Genomic DNA, 24,513 nt, shown 5'->3' on the forward strand with positions numbered 1-24,513 from the left:
CTATACATTACAAATTTGATGAACCAAAAAGGGAGAAACAGAAAATTAAAAGTTTTCCTACTACTCATGTTCGATCTAAGTTTGTTAAATTCAACAAGAGGATACAGAAATACATCCCTTGTAATCCTAAAATCTGTAAATTCATGGACAAAATAGCTATTAAGAGAATATGGGTTCCAAAAGGAACAATTATAGCTAACCTACAAGGACCCAAAAGAGCTTGGGTTCCTAAGTTGAAAATATGATTATTCTTTCAGCAAGCATGTCTAGCTATCCAAGGTTCTAATGAAAGATGTTATCTAAACAATGGGTGCTCTAGACATGTGTTAAAGAATTGAATTTAAAATGTAATTAAAAAGAATGATTTAAATGAAAGAAAGGATGAAATAAGTAATTCTTACATCTTCTCGTATTGAAATTACTTTATTAGTTGATTAAAACATAACTTGAAAGTATTAATCATTTTTGTGATATAAGTGATATTTTTTTTTGGGTATGAAAAGAAAATATATTCAAATCACTTCATTTTTTTTGTATGCTCCACTCACTATTGGATAAGTTGCTAAATGATTAATTAATTCATTAAAAATAACTCTATGAACCCTCTATATGCTTGATTAAGAATTTTGTATCCATGGCATTATTTTTATTGATCATCAATATGATAATGTGTACTTGGTATGCTTTGAATATATGCACTATGAATACCAAGATTAAAGAAACCATCCTTGGCACATAGAATCAACTCATGCTAGTATGTACTTAATCTCAAAAGACCTTGCCATAGGCTTGCTTAGATTATCTACTTAAAGGTCAAAGTTTTGCTATGCATGCTAACTAAGGAAACAAACAAAAATCATTTCTAAATCTAAAGATGTTGTTTCCATCTCTAAGTTTCAAAAGCTTACATTGGACTTGTTCTTGGAAATAAAACTGAAGTATTTTTCTGTATTTACTAAATCTTGTAAAGTTTCAAATGAAAAAGGTTTCCAAACTGTGAAGATCATGGCACAGTGTTGAAAACCAAAATCCTGATTAAGGTTATACAGAAAATATATTAAATTCAATTATTTCAGCTCCAAGGACATCATAAGTAAAAAGGTTAATAGAATTCTTGAAGAAATGAAAAAGACAATTATGTATGATAGTCATCTACTTAAATAATTTTTAAAAGACTATCATCACTGCTTGTCATACATATGATTTCTATTTTTGATGAAAATTTTGATCTTCTGAAAAATGAAAAATGAACCATTGCATATCTTTCATATTTTTCAGTCGTACATGTTATTATGAAAATAATGCCAAATCTGATAGAGATATGTCTATCCTTGGATATCATTCATCAAGCAATGCATATAGATATTCAATGAAAAGTTTTTAGTTGCAAAAATATCAAGTATTTTATTCTTTATGAGACTAATGATTTATTATCAAGATACTAAATTAAATTATATATGTATATGGTTAATCTTTTACATATAACAATCTGAAAACTTGTTAATAATTATAACAAATTGGATTTTTCAGAATGCACTTAATGAAGAAAAAGTGATGACTACTAAAAGACTAAATCAAGAAAAGATGAAATAGATCTTGATTCTTGCATGATTAGAAGTAAAGATCACCATATCATTTGCTTGCTTTATGAGCTTTATTCTGTCAAATGAATGTGTAGAATCACTCCTATGTGTTATTTCATTAAAGTAGATCTATGTTAAATAACCACCATATTTGAAAACACTCATTACAATATATGATAAAGCAATATGTGATTTGAACAAGCATCAAAAGCATGATATAAAAGCTTAATAACCTTTTTGATAGAAAGTAATAGTGATAATCTTTGCATCAAAAAAAAATGTGTGATATCTCACTTGCTCATAGCACACATGACATCATTTTGGTTCTACAATATTATATGAATAGTTATATTGCAAGGTGAGTTTGAAATATGATGAATGAATTAACATCTTCTCTCAAACTCCAAATTAAGACAAACAGGAAAGGGGATCTTCATTGACCAACGTTAGTCCACAAGAAAACTCTATAGAAGATTGGCATGAAGAAGGTATATCTATGACCCCATCTTGTAGAATTGAAAAGATGAGCAAAGTAGATCTATTGTTTAAAGCTTATTTAAAGCATGATAGAATAATTATTTTATCATACAGCTAGTAGACCAATTGTATGCTCATTATGTGACCTTGTGCAAGACTTCAATCTAACTTTAATTAATCATATTTTATTGATAACAAATACGTCATAATCTGAATTTTGATAGAAACAAACGTTTAAGATAAGTTGATTAAAACTTGGTTAAACACATCTTATTGATAATATCTTAAGCAATAGAATCTAAACTAAATTGAGTTGACCTTGATAAATCTGTCTATTGCCTCACATGCTTGTCCTTGAACTATCTTGGTTAATGAATCTATCTCTTTAGTTCAAGTGATATGTGCTTGCTTATATTTAGGCAATCTCTTGAGTAAAGTGACTCAACATGCAACTATTGTCATATCTTATATTGAGTCATCTAGTTAAAAATATATATGTTGGATGAATGCTTTGTATCTTAAAGAAACTAATGATCTTCCTTCAAGAAAGAAAAATGAGAAATTTCAACTTGAAGGATATCTTCATGTAAGATACACTAAAGATTCACATGCAAACAAAAGAAAGGATCTTCTTCAGCCAAAAGTTCACACATAAGAAATCTAGTTTGGCTTGAAGAACATATAATGAATAGGTAATTTAGATACCTTTCTCACAAATTAGTTGAGCAAAGTCAGTAACTTAAACCTTATTATGGCATGATTAAATTCTTTAATTATTAATTTTGATATCATGTCTATATGTGTATTGACTGACTTATACTTTTAGAAATTATTTCATGGTTTGCCCAAACTAAAATATATCTTTGCCTATGTCATAACCATGAAATACACAAGTATATGCTTAAAATTTTGATGTAAAATAACTTGTGAGAAGTTATGAATCCTTGAGCACAATGAAAATGTTGTTTGCATAATATACATCTATATGATACATAAGATTATCTCTTTATTCTACTCTTTCATGTAAATTACTTGAGAATGACAAAAAGAGAGAGAGATAAAGAAAAGAAAATGGACATTGTTCAAGAGATGAAAAATCTGAGCAAAGGCAAGTACTCAATCTTAAGGAAAAGCAAAACAAGCATAATATATTCGGCACATTTGGAAGGGATAAAATCTATAATTAATTACACTCAAACAGGGAGAGTTTGGAGTGAACATTTTAACCTTTCTATATTGCTCATCATAGGGATGGTGCCAATGGGGAGGCTAGTGGTAGTACCCGGCACTATTTGACCCAACTATTCGGTGTAGGGCATATTAGGGACGGCACAAGAGGGAGGCTAGTGGTAGTACCTCGTGCCCCTTTCCAACTCCACCGGATAGGGAGCAAATAGAGTATAGAGCATAAGAAAGTAAAAATGAAAGACAAAGTTAATAAAAGTATATAAGAAGAATCAAGTCAATTTTTAAACACTTGAAAACATACTTTAAGGATGAAATCAGTGCAAGATTATATATAAATAGGGGAGTTTATTTGAAAAGGAATAGATTTTGATTCTTGACATGCTTGTTCTTAGTATTTTAATGCATGACTCAACACATATATATTTTGCATATGGTATGATGTCTTGATTTATGGGTTCTCAATATTTTGTAATGCTCCATGCTTGGACAACTTGATTGAATGTTTGGAATATTACATAAAATTTTTGTTTGGTATTATTGAAAAGAAATTTTCAGATTGGTTGTTAACAATCATCATTAAAACCTGAAAGTTGAATAAAGGAGAAGAGAAGGATATCTCTATTTAGGAAAAATAAATTGATTCTGTTCTATCCTTCAACTTGCCTAAATTTGGTATATAATGTTCAAATTCGTACCAAAACTCAACATTTAATATAAAGATTCTGAATATGCTCTTATATGTTTGAAATATGTATTTTCAATCGTAATGATTTAAGATGAGCTATAATGTGGAAGATACATATCTCAAATTATGATTTTGAAAGCCTCAATTGAAAATCCTATGTAATTCAGAATCTGATTTTGTATACAAGTTAAACTCAATATGATTTCTAAATAAAATCTTAATATAAGAAAAATAGAATTAAAATTTTGATGCCTTGGTTGATTGCTCCGATACGCATCCGAAATATATCATTTCTTATCTTTAAAGTGTACTAATATTGGTCCAAATGATGTGTCTTTCGATGATTTTGATTGCAAACAAAAATTCTAAATATATGATCTTATCTTGATATTAAAAAGATTTATTGTGTTCATATATACATTGGTGAAAAACTATGATTAAGAAATGAGTTCTATAAATATATATACCTCAATGATCATCTATATGTTTTTCTCTCCTACATTCTTAAAGACTTCCATTAGAATATATATATAGATGAATGATCTTAAAGCTAGAAATATTTCAGCTCACTCAAATGATTCTTAAAAGAAAGAAAATGTAAATGTTTTTGGAAGAAACTGAGCTACAAATGAATCATTTTCTGATTAATATTCTATACATTTCTCTAAGATTAGGAGAAAGCATAACTTGTGCTTAAAAGATTAAAAAGGGTGATTGCTATAAATTTTGAATAATCTGATCACTCTACATTCTCGATATCATAGAATTTCAGTTTTATTCACGCTTGTCATTAAAATCTGAAATTCAACAAAAGAAAAGAATGATTGAAGAGGAATGCATCTTTTGAGGGGGAGCTTTAGATATCTTATCCTAAAGTTACTTTAATTTGATGCATACCTTGATTTTTATGGATTGATTTTGATGAACATCCTTATATTGCAATACATGCTTTAATTATAAGTTATACCTTAAGATGAGTTCTATAAAGGTTGTCCTATCTCAAACCTTGAGTCTTATGAAAATAAGCTGAAACTTATAGAAAACATATTTTGAGATTGACAATTTTATTGAACATTATCTTAGATTCTAAACTCTTAAATGGAATGATCAATTGAGGGGGAGAAAGAAAATTTCAGAAGGAGAGTCTTATGGAACTTAATCGCATAAATCTATAACTAAAGGAGAGAGAAAGAATACTAAATGAAAAGTGATTCTAATACTCTCCAATATGTATCATCTGAAATTTAAATCTGAAAATCTTTATGATACACCTTGAGGCGTGTTATTTGGTTAGTATATCTCATGCATCACTCTGAACCAAATTGCAAATCTTAAGAGCCTCTAATTTAATGAAAAAGGAGGAGAATAATGTGTTAAATTTCTTGAGTATCTCTTAGAAAATTTTGTTTTAAACTTCACTAATGAGCTCTAATTGGCTTGCTTTTTGGAACTCAATTTTGTGCAAATTCATTATTTTATGTATCAAATTGTGCTTATTTCTAAAGAAATAAAAGAAAGTCTTTAAAAGAGCTCTAAGATGTATCAAAAATTGCATGAATGTATATTTTGATATTTGTGCCCCAATGCTCCATTATCATAAAAGAACTTTGAAGTCATTAAGAGAATTAATTAATTTGCTCTCATGGTTGATAAAATACTTAATAGATTGGGCAAAAGTCCTAAATGAACAAGCTTTCATACTATTATTGAAGAGAGGTTAGATTTCCATTCGTGTGGTACTTCTTGAATTAACTTAAGAAAGATTTCACCTACACTTGCTTAGAAAACTATCTGTGGTATCACATTCGATGTGTTCTGCTCTGAAATTATCTTAATTGGCTCTGATCTATGCTCATTAATCTGATTCTAATATATTGCCTGAGTTATATGATTCATATCCTTGCAATAATTTGACTTGCAAATCAGAGTACAATAAGGAAAAGAAATATATGAGCATTCTGATCTTGTGCTTAATGTTTCACTATCTTTTGATGTTGTCAAAAAGGGGGAGAAATATCTAAGTATATGCTCATAATGCCTTTATGCTTTGAATTGAATACAAATCAGCTTAAATTGAAATATGTTGATTGTGTTAAGCTGATTAAATCTAAAGCATTATCATGAAGTATGTTTTTTTTTAAATATATATGTTTTCTACTTCATGCAACTTAGCTATGTATTACTTCTAGAAATCAATATCTTTTATATTGCATATACTCCAAGTTTTGTCATCATCAAAAAGGGGGAGATTGATGACCCAAAGATTGATTCATAGATTGATTTTGATGATCACAAAATCTTGAAGTATAGATACTAATGTTTATGTTGCAAGGAGAAAGATATTTATTTTGCAAGGAACATAGCAAGTTGGAAGAACACAAGATGGCCTCCAAAGCTCTCAAGTTGGAAGAAAGCTACAATTTATTGGCCCAAGCTTAAAGTTCAAAGGATTCAATTGGAAGAGTAAAATCAAAGGAAAAATTCAAAAGAATAGTCTTCGAGTCGACTCCTGAGGATTTCGAGTCGACTCCTAGGAGTCACAGGCAGAAAAGTCAGAGAGCAGTTTTCGGGTCTGAGATCGAGTCGACTCCAGTGGAACGCGAGTCGACTCCAATGGTTGGTAGGTCGACTCCAAAGAAAGCAAGAGTCGACTCTCAGCGGAACACAAGGAAAAAGTCAGAGAGCGTTTTTGGGACTCTGAGATTCGAGTCGACTCCCGCATTGCACGAGTCGACTCCGAGACTCCGCGACCATCAACAGACAGAAAACCAAGTTACTGCCTCTGAGATTCGAGTCGACTCCCAGACAGCTCGAGTCGACTCCAAGACAGCTTCACATCAAAAAGGCAGAAGACCAAGTTTCGCAAACTGAGAGCCGAGTCGACTCCAAGGAAGTTCGAGTCGACTCTAAGACTGGACGAGCCAAAAGACAGAGGATCGGGAGTTCGGGCTCTGAGATTCGAGTCGACTCCCAGGACAGTCGAGTCGACTCGAGAGGACAAAAATTCAAAATTGGATCCACGGACTTCAGTGGATGAGCCGACTCCGAAATTGCCAAGTCAGCTCCAGAAGTTGGCGAGTCGACTCCAGGTTAAGACGAGTCGACTCCCAGTCGAGGCAAGCACATTATTCAAATTTGGAACAGTGGCCGAGTCGTCTCCGGTAAAACACGAGCTGACTCTTGCAACAGGCGAGCCGACTCCTGATCGCGGCGAGTCGACTCCGATCCCAACGGTAACATTGTCAGGAAATGCAGACTGTGTCCAACGGCTCTTTTCTTGTCTCTAACGGCTATATTCTTGTTTCCACGCCATCTAAAGCTATAAAAACAGAAGAGAGCTAGGGGAGAAGTCATGGAAGTGGAGAGATCATTTAGGAAAGAGATTCCAAAGAGATTACAACGGAAATCTCCCATAAGCACAAAAAGGGCCATTCAAAGTAAAATAGAGAGAAGAAGAGCATCCAAGTGAATCCCAAAGCTTCCTCTCCATCCGTGTGCTGCCTCGGTGATCCTCTACTTCGTGCCAAATCAGAAGAGGGTCAAGTAAAGAAGAAGCCGAGCTCCTTCATCTTCAAAACTCGTTTGAGGGCTTCTCTTTACTCTATTTGTTTATATTGTCATATTTGCTTGTTTAAGAAGCTTTGTTTGTTTTATACTTTGTTTTAATATCTTGTAACTTGATTCAATCAAGGATTGAATCAAGGGGTTAAGGTTTGTTGGTGAGCCAAAGGAAAACCAACTGTGTAAGGTTTGTTGGTGAGCCAAAGGGAAAACCAACTGTGTAAGGATTGTTGGTGAGCCAAAGGGAAAACCAACTGTGTTAGGTTTGTTGGTGAGCCGAGGGTAAAACCAACGAGAAGGGTTTGATTGTGAGCCCGGGAAAACAATCGGAGTGGTTCTAGTTGGTGAGCCTGGAAAAACCGACCGAGTTCGTTGTGCGCTCGGTAAAACAACAAGTTGGGTTGTGAGCTTGTAAAACAACCGGCTGTAATCGGTAGGATTATAGTGAAATTCCAAGAGGTCTTGGGGAGTGGATGTAGGTGCTGGGTGCACCGAATCACTATACATCTTGTGTTTGTGATGCCTTATCTCTTGTATTTCATGCCTTCCATTCATGCTTGATTGTGTAATATCTCTAGCTTTGTTTCTATAGAGTATAAGTGATTTGCTTAGCTTCCACTCCATTCTTACCATACACATAGATTAAGATTGATCATACAACTATAAGGTAATTTTAGATCAATTGCACCCTAAAGCCATAGTATAATTGCTCTAGCTTAATCTTCCACTGCTTTACTTGTAATTGCCTAGAGCTTAAGTAAATGACATCCCTATTATCTGCTGCAGTCTATTCAAAGTAAAAATTAGGGAACATAATTTTTAGAAAACCCAATTCACCCCCCCTCTTGGGTTGTCACCTTGGGCAACAAAATACAATAGTTGCAAGCTCAAGATCATGTGTGGGTAATTTTCCTCATAAGGCTTTAGCTGTCGAGAGGCATAAGCAATTACCTTGTCATTTTGTATCAACACACAACACAATCTTTTTTTGAAGCATCACTATAAATGATTAAACCTCCACCATTATAAGGAAGGGTAAGGATAGGAGTCGATACCAAATATTGTTTAAGCTCCTGAAAGGTCTGTTCACACTTATCTGACCACTCAAACTTAACTCCTTTATGAGTTAGTCGAGTCAAAGGTGTGACAATGTAAGAGAAACCCTCAACAAATTGTCTATAATATCTAGCTGCGTCCAAAAAAACTATGAATCTCAGAAAACACTATTCGGCTTGTTCTAGTTAACCATTGCTTCTACCTTCCTTGGATCTAAATAAATCTCCTTTTTAGATATCACATGCCCTAGGAACATCATACTGCTCGACTAGAATTTACTTTTTTTTCATTTACCATACAACTGTTTCTATCTCAGAGTTTCTAGAACAATCATCAAATGCTGCTCATGCTCGACCTAGCTTCCAGAGTAAACTAGAATTTCATCAATAAAGACAACTATAAATTTGTCTAAAAGGGGTTTAAATAACCTATTCATTAGGTCCATAAAAGCTGTTGGAGCATTTGTCAATGCAAAGGGCGTGATAAAAAATCCATCGTGTTTGTACGGCATACAAAAGGCAGTCTTTGGCACATCTTCCACCCTTATCTTCAATTGATGGTACCTAGAACGGAGATCAATCTTCGAGAATAATTGGTACCCCTTGACTAATCAAACATGTCATCAATCCTTGGTAGAGGTTACTTGTTCTCTACTGTCACTTTATTTAACTCCTGATAATCAATACATAGCCTCATACTATCATCCTTCTTCTTTACAAACAATACTGAAGCTCCCTAAGGGATAACACTAGTCTGATGAAGCCTATATCAAGAAGATCTTGCAACTGCTCCTTTAGTTCCTTCATTTCAATTGGAGCCATTCTATAAGAAGTTTTAGATTGGTGCCATACTAGAAATCAAATCGATTGCAAATTCATCTTTTCTATCTGGCGGCAAACCAGAGAAATCTTTCTGAAAAGACATCAGGATATTCATTTGCCATTAGAATATCTTGTAGTTTCTGGTTTGCTTGTCTGATATCAACTACTGTGGCTCTATATATCATACACCCTTTTTTGAGTAACCGCTTAATTTGCACAGCCAAAACAACTCGAGGGAAGTATAATCACCACTACCCCATAAAACTAAATGTAGTATCCCCAAGAATCTAGAAATTAACCTATTTCTCATAGCAATTAATAGTAGCAAAATGTGTTGCTAACCAGTCCATACCCAAAATTATGTCAAAATCAAGAATTTCTAGAACTATCAAATCAGCATTCAGTTCCTCTATCTACTATCTGAATTGAACAAGACTGCAGATTTGATTAGCGATCACACCACCGTCGGCAGAGGTGCTAATATACAGATCAAACTCTAATGACACATAGGAAAACTTATATTTTTGTATAAATATAAATGATCAAAAGAATGTGTAACACCATGATCAAATAGCACACGGGTATAAACAAATGAAATCGATAATATACCTAATACCACGGTGTTGGATGTATGAGTATCTTATTGAATCAGTGCATAAACACAGCCCTGAGTGCACGGTCTCCCCCTTTTGATCCTTGGAGAAGATGACTAAACTGACTTAGCCAGAGCAAAAGAAGCTTGCACTTGCTAGGCCTAGTAGCTTGGGATTCTGAATTGATTGAGACTCTTGAAGATTCTGAAGGCACTTTACTATTATATAGCCTTACTGGCCACATTTGAAACAAGCTCGAATAACAGTTTACAATCCTCGGTTATATGGACACCACCACATGCTTCACATTTAGTAGACTTTCCATAATATTCTTGCCTCCCTGAATGCCAAGACTTGTCACAAGATTTCGCAAACCTGTCAGTGTTCTATCCACTGTAAGTATCAAAATCTCTACTCCTCTTCTTTTGCTTCACACCTTTAGTATCTTGAGTTTCTTTCCAAATAATCACCACATTATTGGCCCTATCTACCAAATCATCATTGTTTGCTGAGTGCATTGCGACCAAACCCCGATGTAAGTGTGGCTTCAACTCTTTTTCAAACCTCCTTATCTTGGACTCAACATCCTTGACGAGGTAGGAGCAAATTGGGACAGTCTGTCAAACTCGATCTCATACGCATCCACAATCATAGCTCTTTAAAACAAATTAAGGAATTCGCTCTTTAACTCTCTTAATCGACTAGAAGGAAAATACTTAGAATATAAGATAGTACAATATCTTTTCTAGGTAACTAGCTCATGATCGTGAGCTAATGTGCACTCCACAGACTTCCACCAATGATGAGCTTTGTCCTGAAGCATATAGGTGGCAAATCTGACTTTTTTTTCACAGTGCACTCCATTGTCCTAAAGCTTTCTCTATCTCATCAATCCAAGCCTCGGCCTCATGAGGATTAGTAGTACCTTTAAAAGCTGGAGGGAGCTATCTTTCTAAATTCAGCTATACCCCTTTTTTGCTCAGTTGACCAACATCATGCTGGACTGAGTGCTGAGGTTGCCGCTTCTGTTGACGTACTAATCCAACAACTTCCTCAATTAGTTCAAGCATCTGAGTTTGGTTTCCAACTACATCCCCTTGTATCACATTAGATGACTTATAATTGGCTGACTCAGTATTGATTGACCAGCCCCATCTTCTTGGTGAATTCCAAAAGCCGCATTCTAGTGCCTCGCGACTCCAAGATTTTCTCGGGCCGCTTTGTTAGTATGCGGCAACATTCTGATTTAGTAAAACTAAAAACAAACATCACAAAATGCATCCAAGCAAAATAGCACAAGTTAATTAACAAGAAGCAAATAATATGTCCCCATTGTCAGTTCCTACCCAACTATCAACCTTTTCAATGAATCCTAAGGATCTTAAAACTTAGGCTCTGATACTACTAAATCCGCTCATGCTCCAAACTTAGAAATAAACAGATGCCGCATACCTGTATAGAGAACCATACAAGCATGTAAAGGCTATCACAAAGCATATCATAATCTCAAAGCAATAAATAATTATATTGATTCTTGAAAATTTATTTAATCATGATCTAAAACAAAAAACATCTCTCAAATCAATTATTCTAAAGTGATATAAATCAAAACATGCTAACTAATTCAAATCAAATAAAATATTCTAACTAAACTAGTCAGCACTAGAACTCCAATAATTGTTGAATATTACGGAAGATCCAGCATACTTCCCCAAGTTCTCGAGCAATCATAATTTAGGATTGAAAAATAGAGAAAAGCAGATAATGAGCTACACTAGCCCAGCAAATAATATAATACCACAAAGTGGGGTCTAAGCATGCTAAATAAATAATTAATAAAGAGAATGTTATTGATGTGGAATAAATTGAATTTTAAATAATACATATATCTCTTTTGAAATTATTATTTATTTATAAATCTAACACTAGGACCTAATATTAGGTTATGGTCACATAACCTCAGTGGCAAATGCGTCAGCTAGAAAATGCACAAAGTACCAGATACCACTATTCTAATCACCGGTTAGCTTGGTTGTCAAAACTAGTTTTTCAAATTATAAGTCGATAGGGCCAAAAATAATTTTATTGACTGGGCCAGATTATAGCCATGTTGAGAATACGTACATATGAAACAAATTTCATAATTTATTTGGTCATATTTTTAAATTTTATAATATAATATATAACATATTTAAAAAGATTTACTATTGTGACGATAATATGCTCGACCCATTTGACCAAATATAAAACAGATTTCACAGTCATATTTAATAAACTAATTATCATTTTATCAAAATTCGAAAAACACACTCTAAAGCATTATGTTACTTACCTCTTCTCGCTTCAAAATTCTATTTCAGATAGGCGGATCAGGTTCATCTATTTTAATATTTTTAAAATACTATTTATTGTATTATTATTTCTAAAGTCAAGCAAAGTCAAAAATTAAAATAATATTAGGAATACAACCTCATGTCTCCAAATCAGATTGGTCCAGTGGCAGTGCCCAACTGCCCGAGTTGGTCCGAATAAGGTAAACTTAACTGATAAAGATGAGCTATGGTTTAAGTGTTTCAATAAAGGTCAAGGGTAACCAAATTCTAGAGTCACCTAATAAGACAGGGAGTATTGGTTTGTAAGTTGCCTAGATATCGAGGCGGTGCTGGGTGTCCACTTTGAGGATCAACTTGGATCTGAGCAAAGGAAGACAGTATCTTATACCAGGATCCCTGGGCTTGGCTTAGGGAAAGAAAGATGAAGAAGAGAGAGTCTCAGTTCAAGTTCAATCAAAGGTTTGGATTTAGTTGTCTATGACAAAAATCATCTCAGCATCAAGTCCATGAGGTAGAAAAGAGAAATTAACAACTAGAAAAGAAGAATAGAATATATATGTATATAAAGAAATTAGTAAATAAATAAACGAAACTAAAATAGGAAGGAAATAAGAAATAAAAAGAAGAAGAAACGAGAAGGAAGAGAGGGAAGATGAGACAAGAGGTAGGGGTCAATGTCGTTGCACCCGGCCGCGACCCTAGCGGTAGTTGAGTGCGACCCATTAGCCGGCGGCCGTTCGAACGGCCCTGCAGAGTCCACAACAACCATAATTACTATAACATATTTGGTCAACAAAAAAGGGGGAGAAGAAGCAGAGGATCGTGATTGCATCCTCTATTTCAATCCCCTATTGTTTTGAATTGTAGGTTGAAGTCGGTTGGGCATATCGACTTTAGTCCAATACGGCCCAGTCTAGGCCGGTTCACACACCATGTAACCAGTTTAGATAATTGTCGGATTGAGGTCACTGAATGTGCTGCCGGTACCCCAGAACCATGGCATGTGAAACCTGGTTGTATTCGATGTAGCTTCATGATATTCTTTTGCAAGACGTTGGGCATGATGATGAGAAATATGTCTTGGTTTGGACTGTTTCCCCTGAAAGAGATGCTCATTTCCTGCAATCCTAAGCATCCATCCGACATAAGACATAAGAAATGTATCTGGCACTCTCTTATCCAAAAGTCATTTGGTTTTGCATGGAGTTGAAGGCTGCCACTGTTGGGTTGTCCCTTCCAATATCATTCCAGACTTCTTCAGCAATTGAGCAGGTAATTATACAATGATGAATATCCTCCTTTATACCTTGGCATAGATCATAATCATTGCTTTGGTTATGGAGTCGTCCCCATGCTTCTAAAAGATCTTTGCATGGCAATCGGCCCCAAGTTACTTTCCACCAATAAAGCTTCACTCATGGAGCTGCTTCTATTTTCCAAACCCATTTGAAATCATTAGCTTGATCAAAAGGTGCTGCAGAATCCTCCTTGATCATTCTATATACTTCTCCAACTTTTAGATTAGTAGAGCCGGAATCCGTCCAAATCAATCTATCTTCATAATTGTTGCTTGGGGATTAGAATGGACATCACTTGTTCAACTGTCTCCAACGTGAATACTTGCGTTAAAAGCTGATGATTCCATGCCCCATCTGTGCTAATCGGATCTGAAACTTTCCAGCAGTCTAAGGGATGGGGCTTCGATTGATAGGAATATTACTAATCCAAGGGTCTTGAAACGTACTAAATTAATTTTTGCCGTCTCCAACCTGCCAATAGAAGGTTTGTTTTGCCCGCTTTGATGCCGAACATATAGCTCTCCAACTTGGTGAAGACCCTTTTCCATATTGCTAAGTGTCCCAACTTGTGAAATTATATTTGGCTGACACCATTCTTCTCTGTTTAGTTACAAACTTCCAGCTGCGCCTTTGCCATGAATGCATCTCTTCTGATCTAATTCTGTTGAAGTCTAAGACTTCCTTTGGCTTCTTGTCATATATACTTTCTCCCATGATAAAAGAATGAAGTTTCCTTGAGTCTTTATCATGGCCCCATAAGAAAGCCTTAAAAATCTGTCTCCAATTCATCTATGACCATCCGTAAAACAGCAATATTGGCCATAACGTAAATGTAACTGGATGCTAGAATGGACTGAAGTAGATTAACTCTTCCTGCTGAGGATAAGTGCTTCCATTTCATCCCCCTAGCTTGCTATTGATCCTTCAAAGAGCGGGCAGAAGTCACGTTAAATGAGCTTTCCACCAGTTAGAGGAACTCCAAGGTGCGTCCACTTGCCAGTTTAACTGGGATGCTAATTATACTTAAAAGACATGTTGCTTGTTGGGTGTCGTAGTATGGCTGGCTTATAAACTGAACTTGGGATTTATGGATATTGATTTTTTTGGCCTGATTGGTTGCAGTATTCAGTTGGAATCTTCCTCAAGCTTATTGCATTCTTCTTGTTCGTGTTTTTTGCTGCCAAGAGAATCATCGGCAAACATTTAAGTGTGATATACTGGCTAGGTCCTTGTGATTTTGGTTTATATATTGTCAAAGCGCAGCTATCAACTGCTGCCTGCAAAGACCTAGATAACATAGCGCGGTGGAGAGGAGGAGCGGTGGCTCGACAGTTTTGATGATACCTGGATCTAGAGACTACGTGTTCATCCATGCGTCGCACTATTCCTATGGAAGGTAGCATGGGGTGCTACCCACTAGGAGTGTTCTGATGCGGCGGGGAGTACGGATAGCTGCAGACTGTGGAGTATGTCCGGAGGTGGAGGAGTCTATCTATCATATGCTAGTCGAGTGCCCGCGGGCCAGTCAGATCTGGAGGTGTGCAGGGCTCTCCTATGACCCGGGGCAGAGGTGGCCGTTCATTGTTGAGTTCCTACGCTTCCTGGAGGCCCCGGGGTCAGGGCTTGGGGTGGAGGAGAGAGGGACTCGTGTTGCCTATCTGCTTACCATTCCTGGTTGGATAGGCATGCATGAGTCTTTGAGGGTCGCAGCTCGCCCCCGCGGGCGGTGGTGGCTAGGGCATTTTTGCATGCAGAGGAGTTTCTTAGCACTGCTGTGAGTTCACCTATCGGGTTTGGCCAGGGACATCTGGGGTACCCCTTTTGCTCTTGTAGTGCCCAGATATATTTTCGTATCCTGGGTACCCCCACCTCCTGGCTTCCTGAAGGTAAATTTCGATGGTAGTATGGCCGCTGATGGGAGAGGCGGAGGTGTTGTAGGCTTTGTCATTCGAGATCATGATTCCAGGCTAGTGGCGTCGGGGGGATAGCGGATTTTCGATTCATCGGTGGTGAGTATTGAGCTCCGAGCTGCCTGGGAGGGCATATCTTATGCGAGACGGACACTTGGTGCAGACCAGATTATTCTTGAGGGCGACTCGGCCACTGTGATTGACTGGATCAGGGGTCGGGGTCGTGCAGGTGAGGGTAGGCCGCTGCTTCTGGACATTCGCTGACTCTTGCAGGCGTGTGACATCCATCAGGCTACACACATCTACAGGAAAGCGAATTGTACAGCTAATTGGGTCGCTTCCTATGCGGCTCACCATTCTGGAGGCTTTGTTTGGAGGGAGCACGACACAATACCGGAGTCTCTTTCTGCTTTGTTATTTTCAGATTTTGCTGGCCGTATCCACACCCGTAGGGTGTGAGCCGCCGTTGTACCAAAAAAAATAAAAAAAAAAAAAAGACCTAGATAACATATCAAGTAATATAAAGAGGAATAAAGGAGAGAGGATGACCTTGCTTTAAGCCCATTCAAAAAGAAAACCATGGAGTTGGGTTGCCGTTGATTAATACCGAGAATGTGGGATTTTGTACACGGCTCATAGTCCATCTAATGAATTTCTAATGGAACTCAAAGTGCTTGAGAACTTCATAAAGATAATTCCAAGACATCCTATTATATGCCTTCTCTATATCAGCCTTGATCACCATTAGAGATTTTCTTTTTGATGCATATTGCTGCTGAATCCGAACTAAGATCGGAGCGCAGCTCGGATGACTCTGAGGTCGGCAAGAACTGAGCTGAACCGGCTGGCCTAGGTGGGGATAATTGGTCTCCTCTAGAAACGGCCTACAAAAAGTATACTTGCCAGAGAGTTTCCGGCGGCAGACCCTCTGATGGCTAAGTTAGGATAGAGAGGCAACAATATGAAACAAAGGGATTTCAGTAGAGTTGAGTTTTCTATAAATAATGCTTTTTTTATCTCATACTTGAGGTCTTTCGGGCTGCCCCTTTTTATATAGGGCAATAGGGCAGCCTGTTTTGTCGTTACTTGATCTGATGTGACATGCATCAATGGACAGGGTAATGGATAGTAGTACGACTATGACGTAGGCATCGTTCTGCGTGGGCGGCATACGGCACTGACCGTGCGCCCGAATGTAGAGTTCCACAACTGCAGGTGGCCAGAACTGTCAGTCCTTGTCGGCACATGCTAATTGGCTCCTCGGTTGGTGGCTCCTCGGCTGATTGGCTCTTTGGCCAGAGCTGAAGTTGTTTACGTTGGTTTATACCAAGGGTCAAGGAGGTCGGTCTGGTCCAAAGTCGAGGTGCCTAATATTTCTTCCATCAATGCCTTTTTCATAGAATGAAAAATTTATTGAGCTACTATAATATTATCTGTACTACTTCTATTTGAAATAAAGACTCCTTGCTCAACTGAAATTAGAGTACGCTTAAACACCTCCATTCGGTTGACTAATATTTTGGTAATAATTTTATGTAAAGTATTGCATAAACTGATTACTCTATAATCTTTAACCTCCATAGGGTAATCCTCTTTTGGATAAGTGTGATATATGTTGCTTTCCAAACCCCTAGCTTCTGGAAGGATACAAAGGATTTCTTTATTATAGCTACCATGTCTCCTTCGATAATCGACCAGAAGGCTTTTGAAGAATAGCGGTTGGAAACTATCAAGATTTGGGACTTTGTCAGATGATAATTGAAATATAGCTTCTTGTATTTCCATCTCTGTTACATCTTGGATAAGATATAGTTTTTGCTGCCTCATTACCTTGCTATGTGTTGGAGGAAGCTGAATGTGAGCCTTGACAACCAGCAAATTCAATTGCTTTTTGAAGTAACTTTGAATAGTGGATTGATTTCATCTGCAATGTAGAACCATCCTCGTAATTAATTTATGAATTCTACTCTTTCTTCTTCTAAGCATAGTTGCTTTGTGGAAAAATGATTTGTTTGCATCTCCCTCTTTGAGCTATTTAAGTCTAGACTTTTGACGCCATAAAATTTCTTGGAGCTTCAACACCTTATCATTCTCATGGGTAGTGTAGTTTGTATTTGAGAATTTAGCCCACCACATTCAATATGCTTCTCTTGTAACATTTGTGCTCCCAACCTTAATGTTTTCTGAAATAAATTACCAATATATTCCTTCTTCCACTTTAATAAAGCCTTCTTAGTATTTGTGAGCGTCTTGGTAACCTTAACTCCTTTTGATACATTGCCATTGAAATGCTATGCCCTCCTGACGATCTCTTGAACTCCATCACAACATAGCCAAAAATTCTCAAATCTGAATGGTGTAGGTCTTTTGTTTCTTGTAGCCTCAATTTTAATAGAATTAGACAATGATCCGAGCCGATTCTTGGAAGATGAAAGAGTTTAGATTATGGGAACATGTCAATCCAACTATCCATAGCCATTTCTCTATCTGATCTTTCCCAACAAGTATGTTGGCAGCCACTATATATCAAATCCATCAATCTATTCTCCCTGATGAAATTTTGAGCTCCCTGTTATCTCCATTTTCTTTAAATTTCCGCCCTCCTTTCTCTTCCGGTTTGAACTGATTACATTGAATCTCCAATGATCATAACCAGATGACCTGGTAAAACCCTATTTTGCACCATATCCCGGATTATTCTGCATTATTTTCCACATGTGCGCGGCTGATGATCTTTAATTATGACTAATCAAAAATAGCTTGTTTATTAGTGCTGCAAATTTCAACAGATTGTAAGTTTTTCTTCCATGCCACAAAAATTTAACTTGAGAGCCCCTTCACAACCATAGCAAATATGTTCTATTGATTCCTGATATTTTCTTTACTTATTCAAGTGATTCACCTGAAAATATCAATCTCATACTTTCTGATCAGATGCTTAAGATAATTTAGGAACGACGGCTACGCCGCTATTCTACAATTCCAAGAGAAGGCATTCATTAGGACAAAGAGGCAAAGTGGTTAGGGGTTATCTCATGTCCTTAATTCATCTATTACTTTGACAACTTCATTACTTTTTTTTTTTGGGTGCTAAAACGAAAGTATCATACATTACGTGTACGGATATAATCAAGAAAGTCAAAAAGTAATGCATCATGAAGAGCATTAGGCAACTTTGCCTCGCCTACCCATAGGTGGTCCCCTGAGTGGTTAGCAACAAAAAAAGCTACCCAATCTGCAGCCCCATTCGTTTTTTCTGAATATTTTGCCTTGCCTGAATCACCCATCCATCATAACCATGGCCCGAATCATAGACTTTTGCATAGCCCCTTTGATCATCTCTTTTGGTACAATTATCAATGAACTTGGGTACTCCGGCTGCTTGCCGCTACCTGAAGAAGCATGTTCCACTCTTAAAGCTCCACTGGAAGGTCAAGAAAATCTAACCCACGAAGTAGCAGAGCGGATGGAGTTCTCACCAGCACCATAGTTGAGTGCTAATGCTCTAAAGCTAAGACCCGACCAGCCCCAAACTTCATGATCCATTGGCCCTTACCTATATCTCCTTTTCTTTCAAACAGATCAGCAGATGCCCTGCTAAAAGAGGGATGAATTTTAAATTCCCTAGATGCTGACCATCTCAATCTTAAACTCCTTTGAAAGGAATTCCAATGGGAGTCCCTTCCCCAATATAATTATAGCTATAATTGATTTTCTTATTTTTTTATTTTTTGCCTACAGTGTTGGCTCATACGCCTCTAATATGAATACATCCAAAAAAAGTCTAAAGATAACACATCACGGAGTGCACTAGGCAATTCTTTTTTCTCTGACTCATAGAATACCTCCAAAATGATCAGCCACATACGAGGTTACCCAGTCCGCAGCCCCGTTAGCCTCTCCATAAATTATGCCTAGCTTTGAACTCAACATCATCTCCTCACCATGATCCAAATGTTCCGGAGTAGTGGGTGACACCTATCCGCACCACCCGATTCCGCTCTGAATCCAGCCAATCATTGTAAACCGAGTTGCCCGCCAGCGGAACTACTCTGGCCTGCAGCACACACCGTGCAGTATCTCAGGCTAGCCCACGCCGCTCTCAACTCCGCTGTTCGGAATAGAATTTTTATTGTTTTGAAATATAATATATCTTAGCAGAACATAAAATCGGTTTCTGAAAAAAAAAACTTAAGATGGGCCGGAGAACATGACAATCTTCTGGCAATGCCGAGCCCAAAAACAACAACCCAGCCCGGACGCCGTGCCTCCGCACTTCAAGTTCTGGGATCCCAAAACCCTAACGGCACGGCCCGTCTCATATAAAAGGCCTTCGTACCATCGCCACCGAAACCCTAGAAGGGATCGCACAAGGCAGAACAAGGAGGCATCCCGTCCTCGCCTTCTCTATCCAGATCTCCTCTCGGGTAAGATCCCACCTGCTCTTCCTCGCTCCAATTTTTCCGAAACGAATCTCCTCCAAATTTCTCACGTCTTCTTTGTTCTTCGGATCTTAGCAGCTCGCTCGATTGATCTCGCGATGGTCCACCGGAGAGCTCGCCTGCTCCTACGCCGCCCTCATCCTCCACGATGATGGGATCGCCATCACGGTTCTCCTCTTCTTCTCCTTCTCTTCTTCCTTCTTTTCTAGTGTTTTGATGCTGCATGTAATCTAAAGCTAGGGTTTTTGATTTGGTTGATGACAGGCTGAGAAGATTTCCACCTTGGTGAAGGCCGCCAATCTGAAGATAGACTCCTACTGGGCTCCGCTCTTCGCCAAGCTGCTCGAGAAGAGGAGCGTGGACGACCTCATCTTGAGCGTTGGTTCCGGTTCGAACCCCGTTGCTTCCCTTCTCCGCGCAATCTTTTTATGCTTATTGGGTGGTTTAAATGATGCTTATTGGATCGTTTAATGTAGGGGGAGGCGGTTCTCCTGTTGCGGTCTCAGCGCCGGCTGGTGGTGCAGCTGCGCCTGCTGCCGCGCCGGAAGCTGAGGAGAAGAAGGTGGATTTCTTTTCCAAATTTAAATTTGGTCGTTATTATGCATGATGGGATGAATAGTGTGATTTTGAGGTTACCGAGGGATGTTAATTTTTATCGGCTCTGTTCTTGATGCAGGAGGAGCCGAAGGAGGAGAGTGATGACGACATGCGGATTCAGCTTATTCGATTAGAGAGCTTTGGCTACTTTCTTTCCTTTCAATTTTAAGATGGGAGAAATTTTTCATTTTATTCGTAAGAGCTGTCATCATTTAGATTTTCGATGCTGGAATGTGTTTGAGTTGATACATCTGAAGAGATCGTTTTACGTTTATCAAGTGGATATTGAGATTATCTATCTGCAAGCATTTTATGTTTTAGTTAAGTTTGTAGTGCTCTGGACGAGAATGATAAATAATCCATGGTGGCGTTCTTAAATAATCTTTAATTCAGTTCTTTTCTGTGTAAATTTTCTATAAAACATGTGGCAGAATCTTGTTATGTTTTTTAACTGATGCAGTTACTCTTCACCTAAAATGGTGCCGCTTATTTTTGGTTTGGCAGTATTGGATTATATTGTTGTAGGGTCATCGCTGCTATTCTTTATTTCTTTCATTAGCCTCCAAATCATCTATAGTTGGGGCTTCTATTTATGCAAAGAATCATCAGATGGGTCTATTCTTCATCTATTGTGAGTATATATTATTTATCTGTCTACTCATTTTCTATTTTGTATGCTAGGGAATGTCTCTTCATCTTTTTTATGGCATAAATGCATTTAATAGTGTTCGTATATCATCATGACTATCCATTATTTGTGGCAATAGCAAAGGCATCAACCTAACTCTGCATTGGGTGTTCCATTCCTTTTAATTTATGCATACTTAGTATGATGCACATGAAATAAGTGCTTACAATCCTAAAATGTTTACTTCCTTATGGAAAGCTAAAATACATCAAGGATTGCTACCATTATGGTACAATGTCAGTACGCCTAGTATGGGGTCAGTTTGGTGTGTGAGAGTCGATACATGTTCCTGTTTTGAGTCTTGTTTACGGTGCAAGTATGGGAACGATATACCTGGTACGAGGCAGAACCCATGGGTATGTTGAACCTTGGAATATGTCTTGTGCTCAATTTTTGGAAATTGGGATGGTCAATGTGTACTTGACATCCATTGGGGTAGTAGTAGTTAGATTTTTCTTTCATGTATATTCATTGTCAATCTTTGTTTTACATGCAAATCATTTGATTGTTTAAACTTTGTGCGTCTTTGATGTTTTGAGCTATGATATCTATTGAACATTGAACATGAGGAGAATGCTTATAAGAACCAGGGTTATTGTTCCTTTTTGTCAAGTGATGTTTGTGTTAGAATTGTGAATCTTGATTACCAATAGAAACTCATAATATGGCTATAAAGTCGGCGAATAATATTTGTGCACAAAGGTAAACCTGAAATATATCAGCACTTCATTATTTTGATTGCGCGCAACTAAGAAATGTTCCAGTTCAATCATTTTGGCTTTAAATTTTTGAGGTAGATGTATTTGTGTGGTGGGTGGGGTAGAATTATTGCAGGGTGGGATGGAGGGTGCTTCTAAGGTGCAGTGTGATAGCTACAGACATTAGAGACTTAGAAGACCAATAGCAGCACAATAAGGGAGATGATATGTTATGAATCAAAGTAAAAGGGCACCAGATATGACCTATTGAATTTTGGAGGAAGGGTTTCTAACAAATCTAATGCAGGAATCTAAGAATTGTAAATAATATATGATGAGGCTGTGGAAGGCCTATTTTATAATATGCTTATGTGGTGAATATTTGAGGATGTTCTTTTATGAATAAGGCTTATGTTGTGTTGACAATGACAAGGGTTGATGGTTATGGTTATGGATTTAAGGTAAAGAGATTTCTACATAATGGATGTTTACTTGCTATTTGGTGCCTTTGTTTGAATTCATGTTTCTCCTTTGGATGTGTTACGGTGTCACCTATTAATAGCTTTATATTTCTGGAATGTTCTTGTTAAATTCCTTTCCCTGTACATAGAACTGATAGTTATTACTTTATTGATATCATGCATATTCATTGTTAAATTTCAGTGTGTATGCAATTGATTTCAATTTCTGAACTCTCTTTTGTTCTTTGTTTTTGTTTTTTTGAGCTGTGGTATGCCTAATTAAATATCGAAAAAGGGGCTCGGGCTGAGAATAATTGTTCGTTAAAATGGCACAAACCTACAATTAGAGCACCATTCATGTTCAAAATGAGGTCTTTTAGTAGGATTCTATTTGCTGTTCTCAGCTGGAAACTTTCCCTAGTCTGATCATTGTTGTCTTTAATCTTTATACAAAAAAAATTCTGAGGGAGATGGGGTTTGAAAAAAGGCACGTACTGTACAATAAGAGTAGGGTTGAAGTGGAGTGTCCTAAGGGCTTTTCTTACTGTCTGCTCAATAGAGACCCAGAGAAAAAAATAGGTAGTGCTTTATGAAAAAAAAATATGGGCATTAGTATAGTTGAGATAGAGGTGCTGAATTGAATTTGAAAAAATAACTATAGGATTAAGAATGCATCTATTGGAGGAAAGCTTAGGAGTTGGAATGATTTTGGATGCTGCTAGGAAAGGCCCATTTTAATGGTACAATTATGGCATGGTGAATATGTGTGGAGACTCTTGCAAGCACGGCACTTTTAATATGTTGATAGCTAGATATAATTAGGGATATTGCCCATGCTTTTCAGAATCTCGATTGATCTCATGAAAAAGCACTACAAAAGCTTCAATTTGTGTTAATATTAAAAGTGGCCTTCAGTATCAGAACCAGCATCGGGCATGTGGACTTGCATGTAATGCTTTGATCTTAGTGTATGAATGGTTAATATTAAAAGCAATATGATGAATCTTTCTTCGATATGATGAATCTTTCTACTATGTTATTTTGAAGAGGGTTTATAGATTGACTCCCATTGTCACTTTTTTTATCAGTTGCTATCCGGTGTTGCTGTCTCTTATAAGATGTGCTTAAGGAAGAAAAGGAATAACGAGTACATTTCACAAAGTAGAAGATAAGTTTATCAGTTCTTGCATTCATTTAAGGCTGTGAAGTCATGATTGACAAGAATTCACTGGTGAATGCAACTGAACTTTGAGTTAGAAAGTGTATAAATGAATGATTATTGGTGATGAATGATTGTGGAAGCAACTAACGTGGAAGAAGGATGCTGAATGTAGTTTGATGAGGTATTCAAAGTTCAAACTAGGCTATCTCTGTTTATACTTGTATGTATGCATGTGTTGGATTCATGTTTTAAAGGGAAGAAAATGGTTAATGCTATCTGCATCAGCATGTAAAGCATTGGTATAATATTGTGAGAGAAAATATACATTGAAGTTTTGAAACTACTTGGATTACTTTCAGATTTTTGCTTGATGCTTGCAAGAGATTCGTCATATCTGAAAAAAATATATAGCATTGAGAGGTTGAGAGATTGAAAAGCATGCTTGGATGTGCAAACTTCCTGCCATCCACGTTAAATTGCTTATTGGTAGTTCTCTTGAATAGAAGAGAAGCAAGTTTTGGGTTTATATGATGTCCCTGGTTGAATCTAGAATCCTCTTGATATATTCCCCTCCCTTGAAACCTTTGAACACCCTGCTTCCTTGGTCCCAGAGGAGGACCACTAGGTCGGTTGATGGTGTCCCTGTTGTCTCTGCTGCCATAGTTGAGGTCTTTATGATGACTTGTATCTTCTTGAGCTGATGATGATCGTTCAGCTTCTGCACCAAGGGATGAAGTGATGGTGGACTTGCACTCTTATGTCTGGGATGTCATCAGGTTTTAGCCTTTAGCAGCTTTAGTTTCTTAGGGCTGGTTTTGTATCATTTATTTTTGTATTGTTGTTTCTTTGCAAATTGGTGAAATACCATATGGAGTTTGAAGTGGAAGATATAATTTGCACAATTAGTTCCCCTCGTTTTTGAAAGCAACAAATCTCTGCAACCAAAGGCTCTAAAGATTC

At 37.1% G+C, this 24,513-nt stretch overlaps 1 protein-coding gene across 1 annotated transcript; it reads left to right on the forward strand.

Moving 5' to 3' along the window:
- The first annotated feature begins 13,497 nt into the window (after positions 1-13,497).
- Positions 13,498-20,818, forward strand: LOC120109784. The gene is made up of 7 exons (XM_039123466.1): positions 13,498-13,569; positions 14,718-14,820; positions 19,835-19,932; positions 20,026-20,115; positions 20,212-20,335; positions 20,424-20,509; positions 20,624-20,818. The coding sequence occupies exons 1-7, from the start codon at positions 13,498-13,500 to the stop codon at positions 20,711-20,713; spliced, it is 663 nt and encodes a 220-aa protein (XP_038979394.1). The 3' UTR covers positions 20,714-20,818.
- The last annotated feature ends 3,695 nt before the right edge of the window (positions 20,819-24,513 follow it).

Source organism: Phoenix dactylifera, unplaced genomic scaffold (assembly GCF_009389715.1).
Source record: "Phoenix dactylifera cultivar Barhee BC4 unplaced genomic scaffold, palm_55x_up_171113_PBpolish2nd_filt_p 002760F, whole genome shotgun sequence".
NCBI classification, from domain to species: domain Eukaryota; kingdom Viridiplantae; phylum Streptophyta; class Magnoliopsida; order Arecales; family Arecaceae; genus Phoenix; species Phoenix dactylifera.